The sequence below is a fragment of the Equus przewalskii genome, chromosome 14 (genome assembly GCF_037783145.1).
Source record: "Equus przewalskii isolate Varuska chromosome 14, EquPr2, whole genome shotgun sequence".
Classification (NCBI taxonomy): domain Eukaryota; kingdom Metazoa; phylum Chordata; class Mammalia; order Perissodactyla; family Equidae; genus Equus; species Equus przewalskii.
In genome coordinates, this window is record NC_091844.1 from 71586073 (window position 1) to 71604664 (window position 18592).

Here is an 18592-nt window from a genome sequence, read left to right on the forward strand (position 1 = left end):
TGGGTTGAGTGAGGCCAGGAAAGGAGCTGCTGGAGAGCACAGGCCGTCAGGAACCACACTCCTGTCTGCGTTGTGTTGTAGTGGCACGCGGGGAAGCACAGACGCGGGCACACAGGGAGCATGTGGGCAGCAGGACTTACCTTTGGGGTGCCCGGGGTCGGTGAACTCATACTTCCCCACACCAATGGTCCGCAGCATCTGCAGCCCGTGGGCCGAGTCAGTCGTGGGGGGCCCATTGGTGGCAGGGGCACCGCTGGGCAGGGTGGCAGACGGCTGGGCTGGTGGTGGTGGAGGCAGCAGGGGCCCTGCCATGTGGCCGTTGCCCACAGCAGTGGGTCCTGGGCGGGCCATTTGCCCCACGCCGGGCAGTGTGGACACGGCCAGGGGCTGCGGGCTGGCATACAGGGCCTGGGCAGGCATGTTGACCACCACGCTGCTCAGTGGCTGAGAGGGCGGCTGTGGGAGCGAGTAGTGGCCTGGCATCAGCGGGAGCTGGGGCCCCACATGGGGAGGCAGTGAGGGGGTCACCCCAATGACCGGGGCCTGGACGTTCACAGCCGGGCTGAAGGTGGGAGGCTGGGCCACTCCATAGGAGTGTGCGATCAGGGCGGGCTGGCTCCCGGCGGCCACTGTGGTCACCCACGGCCCTGTGCCTGCAAGGGAGATGGAAGAGATGTCATCAGCCGAATACACATTCACTCAACAAAGACCGACTGCCCCAGGCCCTGGACTGGGTGCTGGGGTCACAGAGGTGGATGAGACACCTGCGTCCAGGAACCCTCAGATTAAGACCTGTGATGACTGTAGCACAGGATAAATGCTTGTGGGGTCTATGAACAGATGGCTGTTGGGGCTCAGAGGAGGAAGCACCATCTGCGCGGGAGAGCTCACGAGGCAGCAAAGCAGAGAGAAAAAAACGGAGAACTTCAAAGAGATCTGGGTTCAAATCTCAGCTCTGCCACTTACTAGCTAAGAGCCCTGGGCAAGTTGCTTTTCTCTGAGCCTCATTCTTCCCATCTGTTAAATGGAACTAGCAACACCTACCTCATAGACCTCCTGGGAAGAGTAGAATGAGGAAAATGTATTTGGGAAAAAAAAATTAGCAGAGTGTCTGGCATGTGTTAAATGTTCCATAAGTGTTGGTATTTTTCCTTCCTTTCTGGAGAATCGCCATCTGAGGGAGGTGGGGAGAAAGCTGGATAGTAGATGTTTGTTGGACAAGGTGAGAGCACCACAGTCTGGAGCCGTGCAAGGGCCCTGTGGTGCAGGAGGTGGGGGCAGAGGGGGAAGGCCAGCAGGGGCTGCTCTCCACAGCCTTGCTGGGGGCCAGGCTTTGTCCTAAGCAATCTCTGCATGGTCAGCCCTGAGGGAAACAAGAGAGGTCCATTTTGGCCCTTAAGGACATTTTGGCTGAACAAGGGGGTCAAGACATACCTCCTGAGACCCAATACAAGATGCAAGGCTAGCTGTGCCCAGATCAAGCAGAGCAGGGCCCAGGGACCCTGAGCTGAGCTGACACTGAGGTGACCTAAGCAGGACTCTGAGTGAAGCCAGAAGATTCTGTGACAGGGAGGACAGTCTGGATGGCCTCTGACCCCATGAGTCTGGGTTTAGGTCTCCATCACCCAAATGCCACCTTGGTTTTCTTGAAGCCTCTGGAGTGGCAGTATGGACTGAGGGTGGGGAGACTGAGGAAGGAGAGTGCCGGCCAGGGTGCCACTCAGGATCCCCAGCCTCAGAGGCCAGAAGTGGGGTGGGAGTTCCCTCATATAAATAAAGACTGTGAGGCAGGGCAGCAGCCAAGGGCGCGGGGTGACTATTAAATTGCCGGCGGGTGCTGCCCCTGAGGAGTCGGCCACAGGGAGAGCCAGTGGGCATGGTGGTGGAGAGCCGGGCTTCAGTCGGACAGACAGCACTTCAGTACTGGCTCTGCCCCTCCCTAGCTCAGTGACCTTAGGCACAAGCCTTCCATGAGTCAGTTTCTTCATCTGCAATGGGACAGTTATAACACCAACTTCATAGGTTGCTGCAGGCATCAAGGTGACACACTCAACAAGGCACATGATAAATACGCAGCAAACAGTTCTGATTTTGATAACGAGAGAGGTTGGAGAAAACTAGAAGCTGACCAATGTTGGGGAAGCAGTGCCAGCGAGATTCTAGAGTGGGCTGCGAAGGGGGACTGTCTCCAAGTCTGAAGAAGAGGCGGTGATGTCACGGGGAGCCAGCCTGGTGTCTTAAGGACAAGGCATGTCCTCCTAAACTCAGCTCTCCAGGATTAGCCAGCGAGCCTGGAAAAACGCATCAGAACTTGAGAGCACAGCTGGTGAGCTCTCAGACAACTCTGTGGTGGAGGTACAGAGATGCTGTCCACGGAGGCTCAGGGTGGGTGACATAGTACTGGGCAAGTTGGGCACAGGTCAGCAATAAAAGCAGGACTTTAAGACATCCTGAGAGTCATACGGGAAGATAGTGACGAGGTCTTGCCCTTGGGTCCCCACACCCAGCTTCCTCAGCCAGATTCTGAGATGGACAGGGGTCAGAGTAGCCACCATGACAATCTTGGGGTCTCACTGTTGAGGCTGTGATGTGGCTGCCAGCAGAGCAGAAGTGATCCCAGGCTGCAATGATCAGAGTAGAGGGGCTGAGGGAAAGAGGTGCTGGTCAGACCACACAGGGGTCTTTCGTGTTGGGTTCTGGGCACCGAGGGAGGCAGAGAGAGGAGCAAGTCCCTGGGAGGTAAAGGGACTGGAAGCCGTGGGTCTGGGGCGTGGCTGAAGGGCTTAGGGTGTTAATCCTGCAGGAGACTTGGGGTGGGGTTGAGTGGGGTCTGCATGTACTTGTAGGGATGTGGTGTGGAGGGCCAAGAGGATGTGTCCTGTGTATCCTAAGGGGAGGTCTGGGGCCCATGGGAGATCACAGGGAAAGCTTTGGTTATACTCAGAGGTGTCCAGAGAAGGTCTGGGGCACTGTGGGAGGTGGTGAACCCCCAGGTCAGGGGGCAGAGCATCCCAGTTCTCATGTAACCATTGGCAAGGCAAAACCTCCCTGGAAGGCGTGACGGGAAATTTGTGAATCAGAATAGTGAGGTTTGGGAGTGACTATTCAGAATAACACAAAGCAGATTCACAGTCACTCCCACAGTCACAGCCACTCTCCCCTCCTTGCCCTCCCAAATGCTTTCTTGAGCAGCAGAGAAAGGGGCAGAGACGCAGCTGCCGCCCAGGGAATTACACACGGGGCCCCCACCCCACACAGCCTGACGTCCTGGCTGCTGTGGGCCCATGGGTCAGGACCTGCTGAGGAGCTGGGGCACCCAGGAGGCCTCTCACACCCCTCCCAGCCCTGGGCGCAGGTGTCTCTGTCTGCCGACGAAGTACACACCTGGATTGTCGCTCTCCCTCATCTGTTTGGAGGGCGGCTCATCTGTGTCCCAGGGCGTGGACTGATTGATGGGCGTCTGCCCCCACCGGATGCTGGTCGTGAGTCCCTGGGACTGACTGTCCGCTTTGGAGATGCCAGGGGCCTGGGGAGAAGCAGAACAGAAAGGTGAGTGGCAAGAGAAGGAAGGACAATGGCAGGACCCCTGGCAAGGGTTGCTGTCCTGGGGCCTATCTCCTGAGCCGGGCTCCTGCTGCCTTAGCTGTGGGGACAGAGGCAAAGACCCAGCCTCACAGCCAGTCCCACGGGGGAACTGCAGGGCATTCTGGCACAGGACTATCAGCTGCAGCTTCTGCTAAGCTCTCACCCAGGAACACCCAACCCAGTGCCTCCCCAGCCACCCTCTGCAGCCACTCACTCCACCTGAGCTATATTACAAAAGAAAGTGTTCTGCGCTGTGAGAAAGAGTGTTCTGTAATGGCCCTTGGATCATTAATAAACTGCAACAACATCCATGGGCATGTGCTGAGCACCAACCATGTCCCCAGCCCAGACTCAGTGCCACCATGTGCTCGGCCCTTTGACACGTGAGACGACGGCTCTCTAAAGCTCCACCATCGGGCCCCATCCTGCCCCAACACCAGCCTCTGAGGCCCCAAATGTCCCACTGCACAGAGGAGGCATGGGGAGGGTGGGGACTGAGACCCACGAGTGGGAGAACAGCTCAGAGCAGGGACCACCCTCACTGGGACCCTTGGCTCCTGGTTGCAAGAAGAGGTAGCTCTGTCTTCCAGGATCTCACTCTCTAATTTAGATTAATGAAAAAATGACCTCAAGGTGAAAACAAACATCAAGACAGCATAGGTCTCCTTGAGCTACAGCCTTATGACAGAATATTATACAGGCATTAAAAATCACGTTTACTAAGAATTCTTAATGAGATGGCAAAATGCTTATACTATAATGTTAAATGAGAAAAGCAGGACATAAAATGACACAAATATAACCTCATCATGTAAAACACTATGTGCAGGAGGGAAAAAAACCAAAATGTTAGCAGGGATGTTATTCTTGGGTGAGGGGATTATGAGTAACTTTTATTCTTTTGTCTACATTTTTCTGTACTTGCCAAATTTTCTACTAGGGCCATTATCATTATCTATAATAAGCGAAAAGAAAAAATCCAAAAAGCATGGGACTGGGATAACTGGGATGTGAGGAGTGTGGGTCTCAGCAGAGGTGGCTTCAGGAAGATTCTGCAGCTCCCAGGAGTGCAGCCAGAGCCCAACCAGGTTTGGGATGAAGGGTGAGGTGGGTAGAGAGCAGAGATGGCTGCCCACCAGGGACAGTCAGAGGCCAAAGGAGGCTCAAGGGGCATCTACAGGCCTCTCTCAGGTGAGGGCCACCATCCTCCAACTTCTCCTGGAAGCTGACACAGTGACCCAGTCGGTGGGGGTGGGGAAGCGCCCCCTACTGGGCGTCTCTGATCACAGGACTCTCCGGGTTCCACACCAGGCTCACTATGGGTGCCCGCAGGTGGGGAGGGCAGATGGCACCTACTGGGGCTTTGATGCAGAATGCAGATGACAAGCAGCGCCTGCATTCGGGCCTGCTGGGAGGAGCGGGAGCCGCCCCCATTAGGACCGGCAGGCTGCACTGAGCTAATTGCATCAGGCTGCACTTTATCTCTGGCCTGCATTTCAGATACTTCGCTTCTGTGAACACAGCAGGAAACAAAGGAAAAGAGTCAATCTCCTGAGGAAAGAACAATTCAACGGACAAGCTTCCTCATCAGAGGCCCTTGCCCATTTCTGTCTGTGGGACAGATGGGAGCTTAGGGTGGGAGAGGGGGATTGGGGATTTAGCCACACTTACCAAGTCTTAGGGAATTTACGGAACAATAGCATGGCTTACAGAGCGTGCTCTAACTAGACAGCTTTCCCGTGTGCCCTGTCTGCAGGCCCCTCAAATCCCAGGTTCTCCGGGGTGCTAGTGGGCTCAGAGGCGCAGAGGTCGCTTCTCCTGTGGTCCGGGGCATCCGAGGGGGAAGGAGCCTGTGCGATGTCCCATTCCGGGCCGTTTGGGGGTGAAGTTTGAACGCTGAGTCCGGAGCCTCTCCACCAGCATCTCCTTCACTGACAAACAGAACCCCTCCTGCCATTAGGGGGCGCTGCAGCCCCTCTCTGCGGCCGGGAATCCCTGAGGCCTCCCAGGCCACCAGCAGGTTTCGTCTTCAGGGTCCTCCTACTGTCGCCATTTCTCCCCTGCGGAATCAGCAGGCGTGCCCCAGCCTGGTACCTCGACGGAGTAGGGAAGGGCTCTGGAAACTCGGAGGCTCAGGCCCTACAGTAGCCATTGCCACCATGGAGGAGGTGGGGGTCTCCTCCTCGACAGTGGGTAACCAGATTCTGAACTGTAAAGCCTCAGGACTTCCAGTTTTTGCCCTAAAATTGGAGAGTTTCTGAGCTTGAAAAACGGCACACTTTCCCAACATTGCTTAGGTCCTTGGTTCCAAAACACTCCCACCAGCTCGATCGCTTGCGCATTTGTTGTTAGTTTGTTCGTTCAGTAAAAAAAGCACAGGGCCCCTGCTCTGTGCCGGACCCTGCCCAAGGCACTGGGGACCGATGACAGAGACTCAGCCTGACCTCGACCGGCTGCTCCTGGCGGAGGCGGAGCGGGGCGGAGCCGCCTTAGACTCCAGACGGAAGCTGGGGGTGCTGGGGGTGCAGGGGCGGGCCCAGGGGGCGACTCGGCGTGGCTACAGCAGGTCTGCTGTCTGTTGTGTCTTTCATGAGTATTACAAGCGAGTTCTTATGCACGAGAAAGCAGTTGGGTTGTGAGAGAAAAAACAGTCTTTTTTTTTTCTTTAGGAAAGGTAAATAAGGCCACTCTTATTCTCGGCTCTAGCAACTTTTGAAGCTACGAGCGACTTGCAGTTCAGGAATTTTTATTTATTTTATTAAAATAATGAAATGAACATTCCTTCCTCTACCTCCTCCAGAAAAAACATGGACACGGCTTGTGCACTTTGCAGGCGCCGTGGCGCCCAGGAGGGTGAGGAACAGAGCAACCGCTGCCGTGAGTCAGCTCGGCCTGACCAGAGCCCCTCCTCCTGCAAAGGGCTCCAGGCCCAAAGTAAATATACCGTGCCCAGGTTCTGGAGGCTTCTGGGGGGACCGTGGGTGGGTCCGTGGCTCTGGCTCTGAACCCAACTCCTGCTAAGCGTTTCTGCCTTTGCCCAGAGTCCCCAGAGGTCCATGACTCCACCAAAGGCTGTCCAAGCATCCCCTAGCCCAAATGCCAGGCCTCCCTGAGTTCCACTTCTTGCCAGGGGGCCGCCAACACGAAGACAGCACAGAAAACAACCAGGAGAACAGCCCAGGTCTGGCGAGCAAGGCAGGGCCCAGGGAGCCTTCTCTGGCCCCCTCCCACTGCCATCGTCTGGGACGTCAGTGAAGCCAAGCAGACATTTGGCCTTTCCCCAGCGTTCCTGGCTATGCTTCTGCTCCTGTGACATGATGGCGCTCAGCAGAGAGAGGCAGACGTGGAGAGCCCTCCTCCTGTCCGGCGCCGTGGAGTGGCCCTATACGCCCATCATCCGGCCTGAGCAGGCTTCTCTCAGCTTCCTTTTAATGAGATGCTAATGGGATGCATCATTAACGCAGCAGCTTTTAAACCCCGAGCTCTTGTAAATTTTCAAAGGTCACATTTTTACGGCGCTGACAGCATCCTGCTTCTTTCAGTGACTGAAGAACACTAAAGACCCTGATCCTTTATGGATGAAGCTCTCTGTGAGGCGGCAGCATGGGCTGTCGCGCCTGCTGGTTGGGGGCTGGGACCCTCCACCCTGCAACAAGCCTCCCTGGGCCCCTGGGCTGTGCTCTACCCGCTTGGGGAGAACCAGTTACACGGTACCCACAGAGCTGCGGCGGGGGCCCTGCTCCCCTCAGGGAAGGTGTGTGGGGCTGCAGCTGGTGCATGGTGCCGAGATGCCTGGCAGGGGGGTAAGGGGGCTGACACCACAGAGGCACTCTTCCTCCCACAGAGCGCCATTTGTTCACCAGGCTGTGCACCCATGAGGCTGCAACAGCCAAGGGGGGGCTGCTTTTTGATAATTTGTCTACCCAGAAGCTACTGGCGGGCGACCTCCATGAGGGCAGGGACCCAGCACAGTGCTGGGCCCAGCTGGTGCTGGCCTGGTGTCGGTGCCCAGGAAATGAATGAATGAGGGCAGGATCTCAGAACTACAGAGTTGGCCAACAGTAGAAGCATTCATCACTGTTGGTTCAATGCGTGCATGAATGTGCGGAGCGCGCTTCAGAAGAATGCGTAATGTGAGTAACAGAACGGAGACGTGAAATACTCAGTGCGCTGGGGAAACGTGATGTAGTGAATTCCCCTCACTGGGGAGATGAGGTTTCTAGACTGTGGGAGCCTCGTATGCTGGGAACCTCCAACACCATTGCCCCAGATGCTGCCAGAGGCTGCTCGAAGGCATAACGCCCCAATCCTCCAACTGATCACGAGAACGTATCAGTCCTCTCCCGTCCCTGCAAAATGCGGTGGAAAATGTGGGATGCTGAGGTTGACTCCCGCCTCTATGGGGTTGGGGGACTGCCTGGAGAAACCAGAACTCAGCCACTTCCACTGTTGCCCAAGTTGGTTAGAAGAAGGCATATCGCTGGAGCCTGGAAGTTAGGGAGAGCTTCGAGCACGGACAGGGCTGGTGCTGGGCCACAGAAGCTAGGCAGGACTCAATAAGGCAGTCAGATTAGGGCCGAGGTTGCCACTGAAGGACCCCGCAGCAACTAGTGCGTTTCTAGCCCAGATATGTTTGATGGAATCCGGCTCCAGAGTCTACTTCTGTGGTTCATGTTGGCTTCCTCTTGGATGAGTGACAATGCCAGCACCCATGTCCCTCTCCCGTGGATGGACCTGCCTCCACAGACCAGAACCTGCAAGACTTGACATTTGTCACTTGTGTCGTGCTGAAGGGCTGGCAGGGACTGCCTTCTGCTGAGCAGCACTGAGTATAGCCGGCCCCTGTCCCTCGTAGCAGTGAGCCCCTCCCTTCCAGGGAGCCCAGAGTCCCCCAGCCCTCACCTTGGTTTAATTGGTCAGACACTGCTTCCACGCTCACTCTGGGCGAGAAGCACCATGGGACATGGAGGCATAGTGATGGTCAAGGCTTGGTTCCCACCCTTGAGGAATTTACACTCAGCGGGATGGGATATACCCGCACCAGGGATCTGCGAGGATGACACAGGCTGGGAACAGCCCCACAGTGTGGTGACACTTTGCCAGCTCTGGGCCTAGCCTTATCAGAGAACTCACAGCCTCTGCCTTGGTCTCTTGGACCCTCCAGACCAGACCAGCTCAGAGAAGAATGCCACCGAGTGACTCTAGTTGACACCATGGAAGCAGCAGATGGTTCAGCCAAACCCTCTCAGAATTCTTATGCACAAATTTGTGAGATATTATAAAATGTTGTTTCAAGCCACTAAAAAACCAAAAAAGGGATACACAGTCTACTGTGTACATTGCAAACCAGCAAAAGATCAAAAAGTCATTTGCGTGTTGCTCTTGACATATAAAGGCAACAGTTTTATATGCATCCCTTTGTGTTCCACAGCGGATTGGGGGCAGCATAAATAGAGTGGGGACTGTAATTACATAACTGCTACAACTAAAGTTAGTGCAAGCACAGCCGGCTGGGTGGGGCGTGAGAAGTGGCCTGGGATGAAAACTGAGAGGCCACAGGGGGAACGCCAGCAGTGGGTAACCTGGGGCTGACTCTGAGTTTGATCTACAGCCTTATTTTTGTCTCATGACTCCCCGTAATTCTCACCTAATTTGGGAAAGAATGCAGATTTCTGGGCCTTACCCCCAGAGCTTCTGATTCAGTAGATTTGGGGTGGGGGACCCCAAAATGTCTATCTTTAACAAGCCTATCAGGTGATGCAGGGTGTCCATGAACCTTACTCTGGACAGCAGTGACAGTCTTGACATTCAAGTTTGCAGGCCCCTGTGCCTGAACGTGGGGAACCTAGGGACTGAAGCTTCTGGGCAGGTCCTGATGGGGACAGGTTTTCAGGTCTTGCTCATGAGGCTCATGGGAGCCAGCTGCTTGGTGACACTGTCTTCATGGACTCCTGTTCCCAGCCCAGGTTTCAAGGGGTCAGAAGGATGTGTTGACAGACATCAAAGCTATAAATCCATCGCCTCTGGGAAGAGCAAATGACATTTACGGGTCTCTCCGTTCTCATATCATGATTGCTACTGAACTACAAAGAAGAAAATAATCGCAGTTAAATCCCCATTTGGGGCCAGGGGAGGCTTTCTGGGGCCCCTCCTGCCCGCATTAATGAGGCTGCCCTCTCTGGCCCGTGGACCCGGGCCGGCGCCCTCTGCCTCCCCTTCGGAGCAGTGCCATAATGCGCTCTGGAGCCCGATGAAATTTCTAATAATACTAACCAATGATGTGTTAAATTGAGACACTTCTGGCTCGCATGTGGGGAACTGCACGATGGTTTAAAGGACCAGTGCTTACCTTTCTCTATCAATTTGCTGCTAAATTACTGCTTTCAGAGCAACTTACAGAAAAGTAATTCTTTATTTAAATTTTAATTTCAATCTTGTCATTTTAAATATATATTCAGATTCCAATCATATTACAGAATATGATGATGTCTCTGGAGGGCAAGTGTTCCTGCCGGGAGCCTGGGTGGGGGCAGAGGATGTGAAGGGGTGGGGGTGAGGGAGCTGAGTGAGGAGGGAGCGACCCCAGGGGGCAGTTGGTGAGAGCAGCCATGTGCTGGGGTGGGAGATGGAACTGCAGAGGCCAGTGGCCGGCCTCTAACCTGGCCCTGAGATCCCAGGCTTTGTGCCCAGCCCTGAGGGTCATCTGCAAGTATGTTAAGTTGAAACCACCAACCACTTCCTGTGCCCTCTGTGTCACTGGATCACCATAAGGACTCAACAAGCCACAACCATGAACGGATGGCAGGCACACAGATGAGATGGGGCTGCCTGGCCTGCCGCCATCCTAACCGCTCACATTTATTGAGCGCCTCCTACATGCCAGACACGGGCATGATGTGATTTCCTTTCATGAGGAGTTCTGGGTTCTCACCTTCATTTTACAGAGAGAGTAAGGAGGCCCAGAGAAATTCAATAATAGCTACAGTGTGCCAGACTTGGGACTCTAACCCTGGTCTGTTTTATCCTAAGGCCCTCAGAAGTGCTTTCTGATGGCCAGAATGTTCCCAGGCCACCTCTCTCCAGCCTACCCATGCTGTGGCTGACGGCCCCATAAACAGGCTGAGCCATATCAATGCTGTGCCCACACTGTCCTGTTGGGGTAACACTTAGAGCCCCTCCTCTGGAGCCGACAGGAGCACCAGCCATGGCCTCCCTTTCCCCCAATATGTCCAGTCCAACTGGGCCTCCTGCTCTGACCCTGATATCGCGCTGGGGCTGGGGAGCCAGGTCCACTGGGCTTCCATCATTATCTCTCCCACTCTTTAAACCCCGTAGACCCTAAGCCACCACTGATATGTGCCCCCAACCCCTGCCAGTGTGGTCTTGGCCTCTCCAATGGGGCCAGTTCTTCAGTCTCAGACCAGGGCGGCATGGACCACACCTCCACCCCTCTCCAAAGTTGGCAATGTGCTGTGGGGTCCACCCTTCCCATCCCTTCTGTCTTTAGCACCCTACCCCTCCTCTCCCTCCGTCTTCATCAGCCCCTTCCCCTTGGCTTTCCAACACGGGGACTGAAAAATTGTTGTGTGACCACTTCAGCTGACATTCCAGCATCCATCTACCCTCTCTCCTTCTTTTGTGGTCATGCCCTCCATGGGATTCAGTGCCCCTGCTTTGGTGAAACCATCCCCTTCAAATGAACAGTCACCTCTGGTGCCCAATCCAGTAGTATTTCCCCATCCTCGTTCTCTGATTCCTCACACTGGCTTCCTCCTTCCTCCTTCCCGGAACTCCCTTCCCTTCTGTTCCTGTAACAATGCTTCTCCTGGTTTTCTACCTAACCCTCTTCTGGAGCTCCTTCTCTGTGCTGTTCACTGGCTTCTTCTCTTGTCAGTTGTCCGATGTGGACATGCCCCAGGGCTCATGCCAGGCCCTCCCTCTCTCTCTCTCAGGTCCATTTGGGCCCCATCTTCTTTCATAATTATTTTTCTGATATGAAACATCTGTGCGGTAGCCATTGTCTTTGATAGAACTCAGCTTCCTATAGTATTCTAGAAAGAGATTTGCTCTTTCCATTTCTAACATCAATGTCTATACCTTGGAGACATTTTTGCTGAAAGTTCAGCTCAGATGGGCCCCCCTTGCAAACGTACAGCAACCATGGCTGGGGCTGGTTTTCTGTACCGTGCTCTCTCGTGTGCCCTGTCCAGGCCCCCAGCCCCTTCCTCCAAATCCCCTCCCAATGGATGGGCCTTGTGGACAAAAGAAATGATAAATCTGGCAGAACCTTACAACTCAAAGCTTTTAACTTTCCTCTAACAACTTTCAACTGAAAACTTCTTAGTCCCATTTCCAAGTAACTTTTCATCCATTACAAAACCCACAAAATTTTCAAAGGGGCTTTGAAATAAGATCACCTAGAAAAAAAAGCCCAACACAAATGAAAGTCTTTGAAAAGAAAGAGGCCCTTTCCTGAGCTTCAGCTCCCCTCTGATATCAGTTTCCCTTTCATTCTGCTGAAAGGTGCAGGGCAGGCCTGGACCTCAGCAGACGCCTGTGATGTGAGGGAGCGAGTGGCCCAGACGGACGGACGGGGACGAGGAGGAGAGCGAGGGGCACCTGCTCGCAGCGCTGGGATGGGCCTTTCATTGCCCCCCTTCAGTCGGCCCTCACAGCTCCCCTGACGGCCGTGTTCCTTGTAACCTGCCTGGCCTGCTCAGAGGCCCAGCCGCCCTGCCTGTTCCCGCTCACCTCCGCACTGGTGACAACGCAGCTCCCTCCAGAGCAAGGGGACCCATCTTCATTCTTGTCGCCAAAGTGGGCGGGAAGGTGGGCAAGGCGAGGGCAGCCCTGCTCCGGTCTTTGATGGGACATTTCCCGAATCCCAGCCCTGCAGGCAGTGACTCTGGGACCACCCCTCGACCTCCCAGCCTCAGAGCTTATGACACGTCCATCCTCCCAGGGTCAGCTGCAGACTCACAGATGCACATCAGACAACAGCCGTGTCCGGGAGCCTTTGTTATTCTCTGATTTGAAATCCTCAGTGAACCTGGTGAGGAAAAGTCCTCTGTGCAGGGCGGCTGAGCCAAGAGTGGGTGTGGATACGTGTGGGTCTGTCACTGAACTATGTGCTGATCCAGCCTGGCCCTAGAGGCCTAGACTCTGAGCACCGAATATTAACTTTGAACCAGGAGGCCTTTCTGGAGATGGCTTCCAGTCACCCCAAGGGAAGCAGCGGCTCGTCAGAACGGCTTGGCCAGGGGCTGGCCTGGTCCCTCTGCCCCACGACGCCCTCCCAGGCCCTTCCCAGAGGGCACTCTAGGATTAACTAAAGTCTCCTTGTGTGCAGGCCCCACCCGGAGGCAGGAAGAACCCCAAGAATGAGTACAGGCTGACTGTCTGTGACTCCCCTTGGGGTCCCTTCTTCAACAAACACCTAACACTCCCATTAAAACCCCTAAGGCCCACCTTTTGAGTCATGGGCCTGACAGAACATGCCTTGTTTTTGACTCCAGACAAAGGCCGCCGGCGAGAAGGGAGTTCTGAGTTCTGAAGGCCTCCGCCTTGCGACTCACACAGCTGACTCTCGAGCGTGAAGTCAACTGAGAGCTTGACTCTCACGCCGGCAAGACGGTCCTGACACAGACATCTTCGGCGACCTCATTAGAGGCCTAACAAGAGAGAGGATTGTGGCAGGGTCGCCCTGAGGTCAGGCAGGACAAAGAAACAAACAACGCAGCACAAATGTCGCTGTGAGGTGGCTCCTCAGACGGGGCGGCACAGCTGAAGGAGCTAAAATAGTTTTCCTGCCAGGACTTCAAGACTCACTGAAGCAAGTCAGCGCCCGAGTGTGTGTCTCAGGACCGCAGCCTAGATTCTGACGCAGCGTGGGGCTGGGAGTTTGGTGGGAATGATCAGCTCTGCAGTGGAATATTCCAGAAGCATTCAAGGAGGGACTCAGTTTACATTTTCCCAGCCCCAGGTGCTCTCTCTGCTTTCTGCCTGCTCAGGCTGTCTGTCATGAGAGCAGCGTGCAGCCAGGCAGGGTCCTGAGAGAGAGGCATGCCCTCTGGCCACAGTCCAGCTCGGCCCCCTTAGTTCAGAACTGAAGTGGTTTAAGCAATTTTTTTTTTAAAGGAAATGGCGTCATTCAGTACTAGGATGTCTCTCTAGGCTTTGGAAAGTTTGCTGGGCTGACAGATTCTATCTTAACTCACTGGAGGTCCAGGTGCAAGCGGGGCAAGTGGTAAAGTCCTTCCTTAAGAGGTGGCGGAAGGGGCGGGGAGAGGCAGGGAGGCGGCCCTCTTGGGGTAGACATAGATTTCCAGCCCTTGGGAGTGACATTGGAGGAGGAGCAGGGTCGTGGGTGACAGAGCAGTGTCAGGCTCTGGCCCTGCTCTGTAAGAGGATGGAGCAGCCGCTGTACCAACTCCTGGGGCAGCTGGACCTGGCTCACCATGGAGACAGTTGGGAGATGGCGTGGGGGCTTCCTAGATGGGGCTGCTTGCCGTGGATCCCTGGGTCAGGGAGAGGAGGGTCCCAGACAAACACCCTCCTCTACTGATGCCCCTTCCTCAGCAGGGGCCCAGACTGCCTGGGCCAAGGCTGCCCCCCTTCCCCTGCACGCGGTGCTGCCTGGCCGCCACAGCTCCATCCCTCTGTGCCGAGGCTCATGGGCTCAGCTATATCATTCATTCATTTATTCACCCCACACTTACTGAGAAGCTAACCTGTTTTGGAGACACAACGATGAATAGCCTGTGGCCTAGAGGAGCTCACAGGCTAATGGAGGAATCAGACTCATAATTACGACAGCCAATGCCTACTGAACCCTTAGATGTGCCAGTTTATAACCCTTAAGGCCCAAAAGTTTGAGGCCAAGGTCTGGGTGCCCATCTCCATTCTGCACTGTGTTAGTCAGCTCGGGCTGTTATACAAAATACCCTAGGCTGGGTGACAAAGCAGCAGACAGTTATTTCTTGTAGTTGGGGGGGCTGCAAGTCTGAGATCAGGGTGCCAGCATGGTTGGGCTCTGGTGAGAACTCTTCCTGGCTTACAGATGGCCGCCTTCTTGCTGTGTCTTCACATGGCAGAGAGAGAGAAAGCTCTAGTCTCTTCTTTTTTAAGAACACTAGTCCCATCACAGGGGCCTCACCCTCTTGACCTTTTCCAAACCTAATTATCTCCCAAAGGCCCCATCTAAAGTACCATCAGGAAGGGGGGCTAGGAGTCAACATATGAACTGGGGGGAGGGTACACAGTTCAGTCCATTGCACCCCCACAGCATGCACACAGTGGCTGTCCAGAAAATGCTTGCTGAATTGAGTGAAATTCTATCTGCCTGTGGTTTCTCTGCTCCGCCTTGTCCACCAGACCCTGGAGTGTTTAATGGAGCGACACCCACAGGCCTGACCAGCGTACGGCTGGCCCTCCCACCAGCTCTAATTTTCTGATGGTTTGCTTTTTTCTCTCACAACATAATCTCCATGATCTCTAGTCTTTCCCGAATGCTGTTGAAAGCCTTGTTGTATTTATCTCCGAGGAATCCGCCGTGCCCCTGTGCAAGTTTCCATTGTCATGGTTCATTTTAATTTCCTCTAAGGCTGTTGGCTACTCTTGTGCTCAGAAATAGCTTGTTCCACTTAATAAAAGCACTTAAATATGCAGACACGAGAAGTTTCCTTTGCTTGCTCCTAAACAACCCAGTAAATGGAGTGAGTTGCAGGCCCTGCCTCATGCAGTTAGGCTGAGCACACGCCAGGTGGCTTCCCAGGAAGGAGACGCTTGGAATCAAAGGCATAAGGGCAGAAGTAGGATCCGACAGCTTCTGGTGGAGACCCAGCCAGCCTGGGTGCCCACCTCTTCTCCCGAAGTGCTACCCCTCTCCATTATGCGGAGGGCTCTGGCCCTACTGGAAGGTCTGGGTTTGAGGCTTGTTCCACCTCTAACTTGTCTTGTGAGCTCACAAGTCAACGCACTTTTCGGAGCCCCTGCTTCTTCATTTATAAAACTGGCATGATAACCCTTCTTCCCAAGACTGATTTCAGAGACTACTGGAAACCCCCTACTTCCAGGGCCAAGCACAGCAGCTGAGACAAAGCAGGGGGCTCAGCAGGTGGCACCTATTATTACTATTAGGGGACCCAAGAAGGCAAGAGGGATGCTGAGCCCCAGGCAGAGTCCCTTCGACATCAGTTTTCTCTGGGCTGCTGGGGCGTGAGGATCCCTCACAGGCTGTGGATTATCAAGAGGACAAAGGGGAGGAGAGCAGGCTGGATCCTGATTCACATGCCAGGATCTGGGAAGCTGGGCTTCCCACAGATGTGGCAGCTAGTCTGAATTGCAGGTCAAGGTCTTAGAGCTGTGTTGGGCTTGTAGACCCAGCCAGCCAGGGGCAGAGTTGCAGGGCACCTTTCTTTGGCTTAAATAACAATTAGGAACCAAGAGACTAGGGTGGCTGCTGGATGGGAATAGGAAGGGAGGCACGAGGCACTGACTTAAAATTCCCGAAGGAATGGCAGCTGAAAGGCATCCATTTTATTGGCTCAGGAAGCCAATTCTTGCCCTGTGGTGCTTGGCATGACACCGAAGCCTCCTGGCCCTATAGAGAAACCCTAAGCTTAGCTCTGGGATGGGGGTGGGGCCAGGCAGAGCAATACAATAGTCTGGGTCATAAGTGCCCCAGAGAGGGTCCAGGCAGCCAAGTGCAGCTTACCCTCACGAGAATCACCTCCGGGGGCTATTCTCCCTGGAATCACACCTATAAATACCTCCTAAACAAGCCCTGCCCCCTCCCTCATCTTCGTCCAAGTTCAGCACTGACATCACAACTTACGGTGCTCAGGCAGGGTTAATTTATAGGTTCACTTGAGGTCACATACGTAAGTCAAGAGCAGAGATGGGGGACCCTCCAAACCTAGACCTTGGTCACAGCCAGCCTGCAGCTCTCTCCTTCTGTATCTGCCTCCTTCTGAACAGAAGGCTCCAACCACCCACACCGTCCGTGCTATACAACTCCGCCCCCTGGACAACACCTACGTTTGCATGTGCACACGAGTTTACATACGTGCACGAGTGTCGCACACAGGCACTCGCCTACTTACACAATAAGCCCAGACACATGCATTCCACACTCCCACGCGAACCCACGCCTGGGCAGTGGGAGGCCTCCGGCCCCCAGAGGGCAGGAGACGCCGGCAGACACCCCCTGCCTGCCCCACAGGATCTATTTTCTGTCAACGGCTCTGAAACACACAGTCCCCCATGGACACTTTGAGCTTCCCTCCCCGACACTTTCTCCTAAATCAGCTTCCAATCTGACTCATTTCAGTTTTAAAACAAGAAAACATCAACAAACACGATGGAGGGAAACAGATGGTAACAATTACAGGAGGGAGAAAACAGAGCCGTTCCAACTATAAGGGGCAGGCGAACATATTGCCCCTAGATGGTGCGTCATCCCCCCTCCACCACTGTGTAAACCTGGGTGCAGGGACAGGCCAGTACCGGAGGGGCCGCGCTGACCTCCGAGCACCACAGGGCAGGCCCACTGGAACCCGGCAACTGCCAGTTCTCCAGGGAGGAAAGGACAGTTGTTCCAGCACATTCCAGGCTAGCTCACTACCTCTGACGCCCTGTCTGAAGTCTGAGATCCGAGTGGGACAGCTCCCCCCTCCCCCCCAGCATGCGGGGCCCACGGTGACAGCAACAACCTGTCTCACCCAGCAGACTGTGAGCTCCCGAGGGCAGGACGAGGTTTCCCACTGTGTGTGTTGGTTAGAGCTGGGCTGCTGGGTTCAAATGCAAGTCCTGTCACTTACAAGTGGGGCGGAGTGGGTCAAACTGGTGGGCCTCTCCGTGCCCTCCTTTCCTCACCCCTAAAATAGACATAAGTCTAGAACGTACACCATAGGATTATGAGTTAATAAGTACACAGGCCTTAGAACTCTGCCTAGCACACAGTGGGGCTAGATGTGGATGCCATCTTGTTATTACCCATGCGGATAGCCGACTTCTTGTCTGGCTCTCAGTCAGCATTGGTAGAGGCCTGTCAAGTGGAGGGATGAGGAGGTGGGTCTTAAGCCGGGCATGAAAGATTGGCCTTCCAGGCAGGGGAAGCCACGCACTAAAGTCAAGGTTCAGAGGATAAGCCCTTGTTGGAGTGGCGTGCCCGAGGGTCTGAGAGCAGACAGCCAGGTCCAGGGTCCTGAGCTGCCATTTGCTGTCCTCCATCTCCTGAGACTGCCTTCCCTGGTGGTTCCAGTAGGACAAGGGCTTGCCCTCCAGTACATCAGACTGGTGGAGAGACAGGAAAGGAAACAGGTGCGACCCAGAGAGATCAAGTGCTGTGACAGAGCGGGGGCACCTACCCCAGTCCTGTGGGTCCGGGAGAGCTGCCTGGAGGTGGGGGCTGAGTCCTGAGCAACAGGAGGAGGGGTGTGGGGGTAGAAGGAAGGGTGATGTACTGTTCTGGGCACAGGGAGCCTGATGCCTTTGGAGTCAGAACATCAGAGTGTCCACAGTGAGGGATCTGAGTCCCTGTTCCTTCATTACTGAGTGCCCCAGGCAAGGATTCAATGTCTCTGACTCTCAGTTTCCCCATCTGCATAATGGGAATTATAATCCCCTTCTTCCCTGGCCGAGCGGGCCTCGAAGGAAGGCTGTGTATCAAGAGTGCCTGGCCACTCCTAGCATGCTGCTGTGCTCGCCGCAGGGGCCACCGTGAATCTGCCTGATATTTTCTAATTTTCATTTGCTTTTTCTAGTTTCTTCTTTTTTTTACTGAAGTATAGTTGACACAATATTATATTAGTTTCAGGTGTACAACATAGTGATTTGACATTTATATACATTACAAGATGATCACCATGACAAGTCTAGTAACCGTCTGTCTCTGTACAAAGTTATTACAGTGTTATTGCCTGTCTCCCCTGTGCTGTCTGTTACTTCCCCATGACTCATCTACTTTATAACTGGAAGTTTGTACCTCTCAATCCCCTTCACCTAT

The 18592-nt window shown here is 54.5% G+C and overlaps 1 protein-coding gene across 3 annotated transcripts in view; it reads right to left on the minus strand.

Moving 5' to 3' along the window:
* The window catches only part of KLHL29 (kelch like family member 29), a 180068-nt gene that overhangs the window by 63574 nt on the left and 97902 nt on the right, over nt 1-18592 (minus strand). For 2 of the 3 annotated variants that reach the window (XM_070574336.1, XM_070574337.1), the window contains 2 exons: nt 3385-3526; nt 141-653 (listed from right to left, as the gene is read on the minus strand). In XM_070574336.1, coding sequence (XP_070430437.1) covers nt 141-653; nt 3385-3526 — 655 coding nt within the window. Of the gene's footprint in view, nt 1-140; nt 654-3384; nt 3527-5256; nt 6066-18592 lie in introns of those variants that run through there. The other variant, XM_070574338.1, reaches the window with a different exon arrangement.